General features: G+C 42.9%; 1 protein-coding gene across 2 annotated transcripts in view; it reads left to right on the top strand.

Annotated features, from left to right (window-relative positions):
• The first annotated feature begins 1,477 nt into the window (after nt 1-1,477).
• cul9 (cullin 9) overlaps nt 1,478-12,556 on the top strand; it is a 29,531-nt gene continuing 18,452 nt past the window's right edge. Inside the window, exons 1-10 of one of the 2 annotated variants that reach the window (XM_030770431.1) lie at nt 1,478-1,633; nt 3,525-4,193; nt 6,734-6,888; nt 7,064-7,645; nt 7,890-8,031; nt 8,438-8,628; nt 8,746-9,160; nt 11,202-11,394; nt 11,912-12,113; nt 12,311-12,501. In XM_030770431.1, coding sequence (XP_030626291.1) covers nt 3,530-4,193; nt 6,734-6,888; nt 7,064-7,645; nt 7,890-8,031; nt 8,438-8,628; nt 8,746-9,160; nt 11,202-11,394; nt 11,912-12,113; nt 12,311-12,501 — 2,735 coding nt within the window. In that variant the 5' untranslated portion in view covers nt 1,478-1,633; nt 3,525-3,529. The remainder of the gene's footprint in view (nt 1,634-3,524; nt 4,194-6,733; nt 6,889-7,063; nt 7,646-7,889; nt 8,032-8,437; nt 8,629-8,745; nt 9,161-11,201; nt 11,395-11,911; nt 12,114-12,310; nt 12,502-12,556) is intronic. The other variant, XM_030770430.1, reaches the window with a different exon arrangement.

Raw genomic sequence — 12,556 nt, 5'->3', positions numbered from 1 at the left:
GGTACCACTTGAATGAAATTTAATTTAGCTGGATAAATAAATGCAAATTAGATATTAACATTTACTTAGAAATATATCTTTAAGAATAATATCTTTATGCTGTCGATTTCTGAAATTGCTTCAATTAATAAATGTACAACTGCTTTGCTTGTAAGAAAAATCCATTGTGAGTTAGCGGTCATTCATCTGTTAATAAGGCATATGATTTAGGATTTGAAATGCTCTTGAAGTTGGTGGTCTCGGCTTTAGTACTCTGGGACCACCTGCCAAACTGTGAAGGGGAGAATTATTTGCATCAGGGTGCAGGGACTCTGCAGCACTGGTTGGAATAGACTTGATTTTTATATCAATTTTCAAATGAAAGGAAAAAAAAATTCTCATTATTTTCTGTGCAGTTACCACCCCTATAAACTCTTCTTTTTCTGTGTGGTGCTGCTGTCACACCACACAGTCACGCCACTATACAGGAAGCTTTCAGCAATTCAGTATCTGGAGGAACTGGTGGTGTTGTCCTTTTTTAAAATGAACTAAGAGTGGGACCGAGCCAGGTCATCAGAGATCTGCAGCCCAAGGCAATTCGTACCAGTGCTCATTTATGGTGATTGTGCATGACTCCAACTGTTCCGTTCATCACCAATGTAATATCCACGTGCTCAGTGCTGCAACTCTGTAATTGTGTGTGTGTGTGTGTGTGTTTGTGTGTGTGTGTAACCAGGATTAATTGGACCAGGCGATACTTATCCACTCTTCAGGTGTCTGGAGGGAGCCCAATCAAGCTGATTTTTTTTTTAGTTTTTACTGACATGATTCAGAATCAAGTATGGTCCCCAACCACTCTTGTTCTTTCTTCTCTGACCTCTGTCCAAAGGAATTCAGCTCACCAGGCCACAGTTCACAGTTCAGCTGAACAGATCTCAGTAAGCCCCAGGTGTGGCTGTGCATGAAAAATCCCAGGAAGGTGTCCATTTCTGAGATACTGGAACAGGGCCGCCCTGGTCCTCATGATCCTTCTGTGTTTTAAGTTACTGAGGTCACTCATTTTCCCCTCTGTAATCGAATGGTAACTGCATCTTTCAAATCGTCCCCATGCTTTATATAGCAAGTCATGGGCTACATGACATCCCAGTCTGCAGGAGTGGTCTGTTTTCATAAATGTGTGTTTGTGTGTGTGTGTGTGTGTGTGTGTGTTACTGATCCCTAGAATCTTACCCTTGTTTCAGCTTTTTGAAATGAAGAAATTACATCACTCTGAAGGTCATTTTCTGTCAGTTAGCTTTATTTTTAGTATGAAAAGTTCAGCAGCAGATTAATCCATTACTCACTGACACTATGATCTTCAGTTCAGTTAAGGCTATTTAAAATGAAAGCGAAAACGGTTTCCTCCCTGGATTATGAGCTACCTTCCATAGCTGTAGGTGGCGGTACGCTTTGTAAAAACATCTTCGGCAAAACCCTTCAAGCATCGAGGGAGGTGGGAGGATTCACATTTGCAACAGGGAGGAGGACATAGCTTATTCAGAAACAAGGCAAGAAAACATTTTCAGGCTGGGAAACGATACTTTACCACGGAGAAGAAAACTCCATCGACTGAGGGGGAAAGCAGTGAAGAAGGGGAAACCCTGTTACACTGGGGGTAAGCCACGCTGTTCTTGGTTGATTGCGGGTGTTGCTAGGCCGCAGTGTTTCCTCACATCACGTCTCATTCGTGACTGTGCCGCGCTGGTAAAGCTATTGCCTCTCAAGTTGCTAGCAGGTAGTTGCCGTTATTTGAGACGTCAAAGCTTGTCTTATACCGCTTCGTTAAGAAAGAGCGAGGCCTTTTGTCAGAGTTATCGTTCGCAAACTAACTTCCAAAACAGGCGTTTCAGTACGAAACATAAACGTTCTGTACAAGGATAGTTAACATAACCACTAACTTCAAGCTTTAGTTATTAGGACTCACTCGTTTTCATCTGATGCAATCAGACGTTGTTTTAAATCGTAGCCTAGCTTTGCTAACAACTTTGCCTTTTGTGAAAGTAAGTAACGTTACGTTGGTGTGTCACCGACTGAACTGCCCAGCTAAGTTAATTTTATTTTGCCTGTAATCCGTTTTATTGTCTAAAGAAGGTTAAAAGATTTGTAAGCATACTTAAGCTAGTATAGCTGTCCTCCTGGTTGACATTTGACGGTTAGCAAACTGTTGTAACTCAGCTAACTGAGTATAAGAATGTATATCTGAAAGGAATTAATTACTTACTGATTTGGAGGGACAGCGATTTCCACTTGTCACTTTTGTGGATAACCTGTCTTGTTAAGCAAGCCAGATTAGCTAGGATAATTTAGCTAGGTTAGCATAGCGGTCTAGCGAATCCGGATAACTTCGTGCTACTAGATAGCCACACAGCTATTGGCCTGCACACCTGGCTAAGTAAAGTAGATGCACGCTTCCACCTGGCTCGGTTTTACGCTTTGCTCTGAGGTTAAATTATGGAGGTTGAATTATGCAAAATAGCTTTCAGGATGACCTATTTAGAATATTTTACTCAAGAATTATAGAGAGCAAACAATACTTTGCAATTAACGTTTGCTTCTGTATCTTGTGGGCTGTCTTAAACTTAATGTGGACTAATGATATACTGGAAGATTGGGGAATCAACGTTACTCGTGTATCCGAATTTGCAGATAAAGTTGTTGGGTTGGCTATCTGAGGTTTAACAAAGTAGGAGTCGTTTGAGTGAAATACTTGTTTTCATTTAGGTCTTTGAACTGAGGCAGCATAGCACGAGAAACCGCACTTCACATAATTTGTGAACATAGGCACATTACGCAGGCCAACGTGAAGCGGATAACGGAAACTGACCGATTACTTACTAATGATGATGTAGTTAGCTTTATGAGTTTGTGTCGGTAGTTGGGAATCATCTTGCTGTACACCACGTGTCCCTAGTTTTAAAAAGAGGAAGGATCTCTGTGTAGTTACAGTTTTCTAGATCTTGCTAGACTATTATTGTAGAATATTTCTATCTTAAGATACCTAAATCTGAATGAATTGGTTTTGTTTGTTAGCTTTTTGTTAAATTTCATTGTGCCAATAATATAACAGTCTCTTCTTTACTATGCCTTAAACTCCATTTGAATACTTTGACTGTTTCTAAGTTGGTGTGTTGATTTTCTTTGCCTTTTGTCACTGTTTTGCCAAATCTGAGTGTTCTATGGTGACGCTCACAGTTTGGTTTTCATTTTTCAGTTATTTGACATTTACTGCGTCAAACTGAAAGTAAAACTTAAATTTAAATAGATGACAAAGGCTGTGTCCTGTAAAAAACTTTGTGAATCCTGGTTGGTTCTTGTATGATGATGGGCACTATGCATCTAAACCTGATATGGGAAGAGTGTTCAGATATTTTTTTGTGCTAAGGATGAGTTTTACCTATATCCTAACATAAATTCATCAGGCCTTTCCACCGTTGACTGTATAATTTTTAAATGCCTCATAGATTCAAATTTTGAACCGTAACTTACTGTTCTTTCTGATTTTACAGCTATCATGGTGGGAGAGCGCCGTAATGGGAACCTGCTGGTTCAGCTTGGCCCGAAAAAGCAGGCATACCCAGAGGAGCTGATCCGACAGCGACGCACCCATGACGGTCAGACAGAATACTTAATACGCTGGAGCCTCATAACCGTGGATGATGGCAGCACTTCAGGCAGCAGTAGTAATGAGGCAGGCGGCGGAAGCAGCAGCGGGTCAGGTGTGGGCGGCTCCAGTGGCTCCAGCTCAGGGGAGAATAAGACAGAGAGCATCCTGATGTGGATGTCCACCGAGGATGTCTTCGCAAACTGCCCCACGCTGCTGGGCAAGCGCAAGGCCGACTCTCAGAGGCCCCTGCTGGAAGAGGAGAAGCAGGGACCCAGCGGGCAGTTCCCGACAGACGTCACCTTCGACGAGGTGGAACTGTCTGACATGAAGGACGACGTGAAGAACCTGGTGCAGAGAGCCCGGAAGCAGATGGCTAAAAACAGTGACTTCGCCATCAGCATCACGCACACCATTCACGTGCTGAGCGCTTACGCCAGCATCGGCTCACTGGTGGGAGTCTTCAAGGAGACAGGAGCCCTGGACTTGCTCATGGAGCTGCTGTGTAACAAAGAGCGGCAGACCCGCCGCAGTGCCGGCAAAATGCTGCGTGCCTTGGCCTCGCACGATGCAGGTAGGCCCCTCGTTCTCCGTCGCTCTATTTTAGTGGCTGTCTTCATGTAGCTCCTAAGACATAAATGAATGGACAGTTGTCAACAGCCTCATCTGGAATCGTGAGAAGAACAACACGTTTTGTTGATCTTTTCTGTCATCTACAGTCAGTGATGTTTTTGTGGTCCTTCGTAAGGATTTTAAATATAGTGACCCCAGGCCTTTCAGATCGGCCAAATATCCAATATACACCACCAGTGCGGCGACAGGACAATAACATATAGAAGTGACATGATCGGTCAGTATTGAGACTGAAAGAAAACACTGTCAGTAGCTATTTGTCCTGAGGTGAATACTTGGCCTAGTTTGGGATAACAACTTTGTTTTTTTTTTCTGTTGTGAAATATTTCTTTTAAATGTTGCTTGGGTTGATAGACACGCTCATCACAACTGTTAAACCTCCAAAACGGATACTTATTTTGCAACAGGTTGAAATGTGATTGGTCGTTCGATGCACTGATTGTATGAATCATTGGAGATGGATAGACTTTCCTCCCGTAGTCAGGGCTCAGCCCCACTGGCTGCAGACATTGGAACTGATGAGTCATAGCTAGTCAAGAGGTTTTATACAAGCGACCATCACCAGCACAATCAGCATACTCCCTAGTTTTGTTCAAAGTCCGTAAAAAATGCTTCATACCATTTAATGAACGCCTCTGTAGAAAATCTCTCTTTTTATAGATAGAAAGTAGTGCCTATTTTTTTTTTTTTTCCTATCTATGTCCCTCTGGAATACATGTCCTGGTGCTGAGTCACCTGTTATTACTCATTTGATTTGAGTTAAATGGAATGGATAGAACAGAACATTCTGGAGCATGTGTAGTTATCTAGTTCTTCCACATTCTCTCTTTATTTGACTACTCTTTGGAGTTTGTACATATTGCCACGTTCTTCCAATCGTCAATTCAAATGATCTCTTAGAATGTTTATTCTAAGGCTGTGAGATTAATGCATGTCAGCAACATTTCGATATTTGCAGGATACTGAGATACTTAGGCTGCTATCTTAAGTGAATACTATCTGTTGTTCGGCTTAAACCACTCATTAGTTCTGCGCATTGTTGACATTGGATCAATTTATCTGTCTTCCTGATTAAAGGTAGACTTTAAAATACTATCTCAACTTGGGGTGAAAATCCAGAGGCCATGGGGCCTTATATGGACTGTCCAGCACACTATTCTGTTTTTCTGAGGAATGGATTTATCTTTTTTGTCTTATGAATGAACTGAGTCAGAGATCTTACTCAGAGCCTTCAGATATGTATTTGTTTTCTTGTAGAGTCTCCAAGCAACAGACGGGGCAGGGAAAAAATGGCTTTGTAAAATCCTCCATGCATAGTGCTGCAACGCACAGAGTGAAATTTAACAGTAAAGGCATTCGTTTGTTCATTGTCTTGATGGCACCATGGCATACTTCAGCTCTCGTCACGGGATCATAGAAAGGAATGATTCTCAAGCATTAAAACCCTTGTTTACATTGGAAACAGAAGTGTTTGCTACGTCTTAATGTTTCCTTCTTTCAAAGAACTAACTGACGGCTCTTTGGATCAACAGTATTAGTGCCAACATTGCCACCTCCTGCTTGCATTCCTCTCTCTGTGATCACCCGAGGATGCATCGTGTCATTAGGCTAATATGCTCAAATAGCCACGGGGCTGGTTTGGCTTTTTGTTCTTAGAACTTGGCTGGTCTTCTCATACTGGCTTTTTTGTTTGTTTCCATAAAACAAGTCGGGTGAATAATGTATTTTTTAACAGTATTAACTGGTGTAGGGATAGCAGACTGATCATTAGTTTGCTTTGTTTGAAGTCTTTGGAAAAAAGTGATACTGTTTTTAATGGCCTTCAAAGGCAAGAATCTAAAGCAGTTTTCTCCTGAATGCTGTATCAGCATGATAATTTTGTCCGTTACATGGTGTTACGGGCTAACTGACAGTTCTCCTTTTGCTTTTCCTCAGAAGCACTTAACGTGAACATTATTTGAACTGAGTAGCTGTATGTGTCACATGGTCTCTGTGTGTGGGAGGGATTAAATTCAAACCCACGTGGGAGGGGTTTGTGTCTTATCTGTCACGGTGCAACCCTAAGGAACCCACACACACAACCTCCAATCCCACATACTTCGATCTCCTTCGCTCTCAAAGACTAAAGTTCCACGATGTCCGTTGTTAGTTTGCATAATTTGCATGTCTCGTGATATTTCATATCGCCTCTTTCACAGCTTAACGCTTTACCCCGAAACCAAAGAGAGCTGGTTTCACTTCACAGATAGACCAACTGCCCTTTGTCCACACTGGTTCTTTGTTTCTGACCGGATTGACATGTTCACTTTAATATATTATGGTTAAGGTTAAACTGCGTAAGCAGATGCACAGCTAAAATGTCACACCTCTACAGAGCCATATAAATAAGTTACATATGCCCCCCCCCCCCCCCCAAAATGTCAGGGTTGTTGTATGTAAAGATTTGTAATTTACAAGAGTCGCACTTTGTTGCTTCTGCAGGCAGCCGTGCCTATGTCCTCCTGTCCCTCAGCCAACAGGATGGCATTGAGCAGCATATGGACTTTGACAATCGCTACACCCTGTTAGAGCTGTTTGCAGAAACTACGTCCTCTGAGGAGCATGGCATATCCTTTGAAGGGATCCACCTTCCTCAGGTACTAAGCCCACTTCCTGTGACTGACTGGGTGTGTTCTGTGGTTGATAACATTACTAGTGATTTGTATGACATTGAAAATACTATCTGGATTTGCCTGTAACAACATGTAACAGCGCAACGACCAAATGAACGCGTCTCGTGAATGGTGTATTGATCCCTCCTCTGTGTTGTAGATTCCAGGGAAGCTGCTTTTTTTGTTGGTGAAGCGCTACCTGTGTGTGACATCTCTGATGGACAAGCTCAACACGGCAGGAGTGGAGTCCAGCTCAGAGCGACAGGATGTAGGCCCCTCCTCCTCCTCCACGACGGGCCACCAATCAGAGCAGTCACGTGTTCAGCGTGAGTTTGAGTTTACCATGGCCATGGCCAACCTCATCTCCGAGCTGGTGAGGGTTATGGGTTGGGACCGGAACCGCCAACCTCCTCTGACCTCCAGCGGCCTGGCTGGAGGCATGGATGAGATGGAGGACGAGCTGCAGAGACGCACCGTTCGCTCCATCTTCCAGCCCCGGTTCTCCGCTTCACCCTCGGTTGTAGCGGCCACAGCGTTGGCTGCTGCCGCCCCGCCCAAAAAGAAAGCCAGCAACGGCTTCAAGACACGCTCCGATTTCACCACACGCTCAGCCTACGTAGATTACGTACAGATCAACCTGAAGAGCGGCATGCTTGTCCGCATGCTGGAGGATTACGAAGAGGTCAGCGCAGGCGACGAAGGAGAGTTCCGCTACAGTAATGATGGCTCACCACCCGTGCAGGCAGGTTCTCTTGTCCGCTCAATTTGCTATTTTATTCAGTGTTGTTTCAAAGAATTGATTTTTCTTTAAAAATAAACCTGATGTGCATTTTGATTTGCTTCTGAAGATGAGAAACTCAGATTCAGTTGCTCTGAAATACTTTGAATAGTTCAGTTTCTCATGCTGGCTCTGTATGTGTGTGCCTGTCTGTCTGTCTGTCTGTCTGTCTGTCTGTACTTGTGTCTGTGTGTGTATGTGTATGTAGGTGTACTGGAACTCCTTATCCAGAACCTACTGGGTGCACTGGCACATGATTGAGATCCTGGGCAATGGCAGCAGTGGACAGGCAGAGAAGGAGACACAGGAGAAGGCCTCTTCTCTGACTGAGACACTTAAACTCACAGCAGGTAAGAAAAGCACTCACATACAAAGTGACCTGTCCCATATGCATTATGTACATGGGTCATGTCACTTTAAAGCTGCTGAAAACTATTTTAACTTTTTTTTTTAAGAATGTTGGAGTAGGTCAGGATGCACCTTATCAGTGGATTCGATGCGCAGAAAATAAGTTAATGATATTGTAAAATAATTGAATGAATAGTTTATGAATATTAATCTTAAGTTATATGAATATCAGTTTTACAGTAAATTTCTGTGGCTGTTAGGCATTAGAAGACTACATAGACACATTCAAGTGCCTTCTGAGAAGTCTGTTAAAAGAAACAGAGAGAGGGAAACTGAAAGTTGGATTAGGCTCTGCTTTCGGACTGATTTTCGTGGACATTTGTTTGTTGTTTTCTCTGTGTCCTGTAGTGAGTCAGACATTCTTCTCGAAGCCCCCTGGTGGCTTGTATACGTTGCCTTACCTGATGGAGAGGCATCAGGATGATGCCGGGACGCTGAGCCGTGCCGAATGGTGGGAAGTGCTCTTTTTCATTAAGAAGCTGGAACCAAAGCAACAGCAGGAGGTCAATGACATCTTACGACAGAACCTGGATGAACAGGTAGGTGCTATCTCCTTTGATCTCTCGGCCTTTCTTTAGATGAACGCTCCTCGTTCTGTAGCCTGCCGACGTCTGGCCTTTGAATGACCTTGAATGCTCTCTTATTTTGGATGGAAGGTGGCAGAGCTGGATGAGACGACTCTGATTCAGCTGTCAGTGTCGAGTGAGGTGGCGCGGAAAGTTCTGCACTACCTGAAGCAGAACCTGCAGGCCTCCTGTCTCGGCGACCTGCTTTGCTCGTACGCGTTCGTGAAGCATTACCTGCGGCGAGGCGGAGCCAGTCTGGAGGATGAGGAGATGCTGACGGACAGCTCGCTCAGCTCAGCCAGTCTGGGAGGACAGGGGACTTCATCTTCATCATCCATCACAGCAGCGTCCTCCTCAGCCTCGTCCTCCACCACGTGCTCAGTGTCCAAGAAGCCCAAGAAAGAAATCCCTGCAGACACGGGCAACTGTAGCAGCGACACAGAGAGCGAACTGCCCAAGGAGGATGAGACCAAGTACCCTGAAGACCTGGAGGAGAAGATGAAAGGTGTGTTTGAGTTTTCATTGTGTGAATGGGAGGTCTTTGAGACTGATAGTATAAAGGTTAGAACACGGTAACATATTTGCTCGTTCTTTGTTCCCATTTCAATTTCTGCTTCTTGGGCAAAACTGCCTTCTTGCAATGAAGTAAGAATGCACGTCCATGGAAGGTGCAGACAAAGAGTCTATGCGCACTACAGAAGAAGATGGTTGAATACTACTTTATGTCAGCTAAATCTTTCTTTTAACAACAGCTTCATCACGTTGTGAAAATCAATCTCTTTTGTGTGCTCCCTCTTTTAACCCTGGATCAGTCAGCAGGTGTAGATAGTATCTTAAGTGAGGTATTTGCCAAACCTTACGGCAGTCGGCTAATTAATTCTCTAGAGTATGCTTCCAAGTGTAAAGCTGACTCAACCAGTGATGTACTGACTTCCATAAAAAGAAAAACCTGAATATGTAGTAATTACGTTGCCATTACAAAAACAATCACGTCAAACTGTCATTTATAAATCCTAGATTTTTTGATTATGTACAGACTCTGTGAAGCTTTCATTCCTTTTAAAGTCTGAGAATGTACTGCTGCCATCTGGTATAAGTGTATTTAAGTCAGTTATCCAAAAAGAGTTTCATTTCCATGGAACCTTCTGAATGAAATCGGCTGTTTAAAATTTGCATTCTACATATGTATGTAAGGAGATAATGCTGGTTGATTTTGCCCTAAAAATTGTGCAGCCGCTGGAATATTCCAGTTTTTGTGTGCTGTGGTACTGTAATGTCCTGCAGTTATTTGTTTGAAATTTCTAGCATAATTTTTGTACTGTAAACAAGAGCCCATGGACGGCTCAGATAACGCCAGACATTTATAAGTGACATCTGGAATTGGGTTGATACTGTTAAATTCTGGTTTGGTGTGGAAGGTACTGAATGGGAACAGGCCAGTTGTTCAGACAGACTATGTGTATGTAACAGAACACTTGTCCTGGGACATTATATCAGTGTAAAAGAGTATTGATTTGTTTGAAGAATATGAATATGTCAGTCTGTGAGCAAGATGGATCTAATTTTTTGGATCTAGCATTTTGTAGCCTGTGTTCAGTAGAGAATAGAATAGATTTAGCCTAATGTTTCTGATTTTTGAAGTTGTAAGTTCATTTTTGCTTTGGTTGTTGAACTGTCCTTGTTCTCCTACATATATCTGAAAAATCAGCACTGTTGCAAGAACGTTGGAGTTTCTGGTGGGGACCTGTAAGGGAAAGGATTTGAACAGATGTATGTCTTTGTTTTTGTATTACTTATTGATTGATTGATTGATTGATTGAACAATTTATTCCATGTCTTTTTAAATTAAGGAAGGAATTTTAAAAGTGGGTCTCGGCGTCAGTTTTTAGTGTAAACTACAGACTGATTGTGTGTGTTTTAAATGGGAAAGAAAGAAAAGCAAAACTGTCCGATTGTCACACCCCAATGAAAAGTAATGCTGAAACACAAAAGTGGTTAGAAAAAAAACATTGCTTACGTCAAGAGGAGGGAGTGACTTCTCTCTTACAGCTTCGCCCATTAACCAGAATGCCCTGGAACGCTGTGTCTTGGGGGTTTTTTTTGGTTTTGTTTTTGTTTTTTTAATCAGATGTTTGATAATTTGCATTTGAACTATAACTTGGCATGGTTACAGACCTTCTGTTCTGTACCTTCACAGCCATTGTTTACTTTTGATATTGACATCAGCAGTTGCTCAAGCTGTTGACACAGAAGGGTTTTTTTTTTTCTTTTTTCTTTTTTCATTTTAAAAATGTACCTTGTGGTTTAAGTCGGTTAATGTGGGATGGAGGCAAGTAATAACTTGTACATAGTCCCTGGAAATGGTAATGATGCCTAACATAACCATTAAGCAAGATTCAAGAAGCATGAATAGGTGCGCATATGTGTATTGAATGAAATTGCTGCATATCTTTGTATTTTGTTTAGTGTACAGAAAGCATTTTGGCCTGTTTAGATGTCCGCTTCTCCAACAAGTCTCTGTAATCCTCCTGATTTCCCGCTCCCAGTGTTCAACAACCCGAAAGTTCAAGGGAAGAAGACTGCGGCGGAGAAGATGGGGGAGGTGGTGGACATTATGAAGAAGAACAGCTCTGACCCTGGTTATCAGCTGGCTGGTATGAAGTTCATCAGTAAGATTCTGGAGGAGGTGCCGCCTCAGGAAAGGAGTAGTTTGAGGGCAGACTTAGTGCAGACCATCCGGTGAGTCTCCAAAACATGCGTCTGTCTTATGTAACTTTTTTTTTTTTTTTATTAGACGCAAAGACTCTGTTAATGAAGGCTGCTGGATTACCAGTGAGGCATTCATTGATTAGTTGTCAAGTTCATCAATAAGCTGCCATGAAACTGTGTTTGCTCTGCTCTGTTTTATACAGAAAATATAACAGTGAAAAACAGTGCCTGTGCTCTTGTGTTGTTAATATCTTTACTGAGAACAAAGTACACAACGTTTCTGATGTTATTAATAGCCTGTCTTGAAACATTTTCTGAGCAGATGTTAACATAAACAGGTTACAGTCATGTGGGTGCAGTGATTAGTTGATATTTCAGATTTTCATTTGTCGGATTAATTCGTTTTTGCAGTAACTGTTCAGTACATTAAAACCGCCTCTTGTCTTTCATCGATTTTAAACTCGGCCCAAATACCACTCCTGGGGAAATGGTAATATTAGAAGCCATGTGTTTAAAGCTTTCATCCAAACTCATCTTTCCACCACAGGGACAAAGTCCTTAAGATGTTGGTGGAGATGATTGGTGGACAGCCCAAGCAGAATGCCGTTGCCGCGATGCTGCTGACCCGTGCCCTCATGCTGAAATACGAGTGGAGAGTCTCCTTTGCCACAGAGGGGGGTGTCAAGGCCATCCTTTCCTGCATGCAGGAGTATCCAACCTGTACACAAGTGCAGCAGATTGCCCTGGCGGTAAGTCCATCATGAACTGATAGCTCCCCCATGAGGTACCACTTTTCCCTCGTTTAACACAAACTCTTACTGGGGACAAGTGGAGTGCAGCCTTTTATGCCACTGAGATAAGCCGTTGGTGTAATGGACTGTAAACTTCCTCCACCTTGTTTTCATTTTGCTGTGACAGTGAATGTATTTCCCTGTCTACCTCCCAGACTCTTAAGGTCATCACGGGGGCCAGTAAACACGACCTCCGCAGCGTGGGCAGCTGCATGCCCCTCTCAGAGTCGGGCACACAGATGATGCTGGAGATCTTTGCAAGCATAGGCTCTGCCACACCAGAGGGATCTAAGGGGCTTCTAAGTGCCATTCCAGCTGCCATTGAACTGATGAGAAACACTCCAGGGTATGTGACGACTGCTTTTTACCAGATATTGGAAAACAGTGCAGCGACTTTACGG

This window comes from Chanos chanos, chromosome 4 (genome assembly GCF_902362185.1).
Source record: "Chanos chanos chromosome 4, fChaCha1.1, whole genome shotgun sequence".
In the NCBI taxonomy this organism is placed as follows: Eukaryota; Metazoa; Chordata; class Actinopteri; order Gonorynchiformes; family Chanidae; genus Chanos; species Chanos chanos.
Note: the sequence above shows the minus strand (reverse complement) of the source record. Positions and strands in the feature narration are given on the sequence as shown.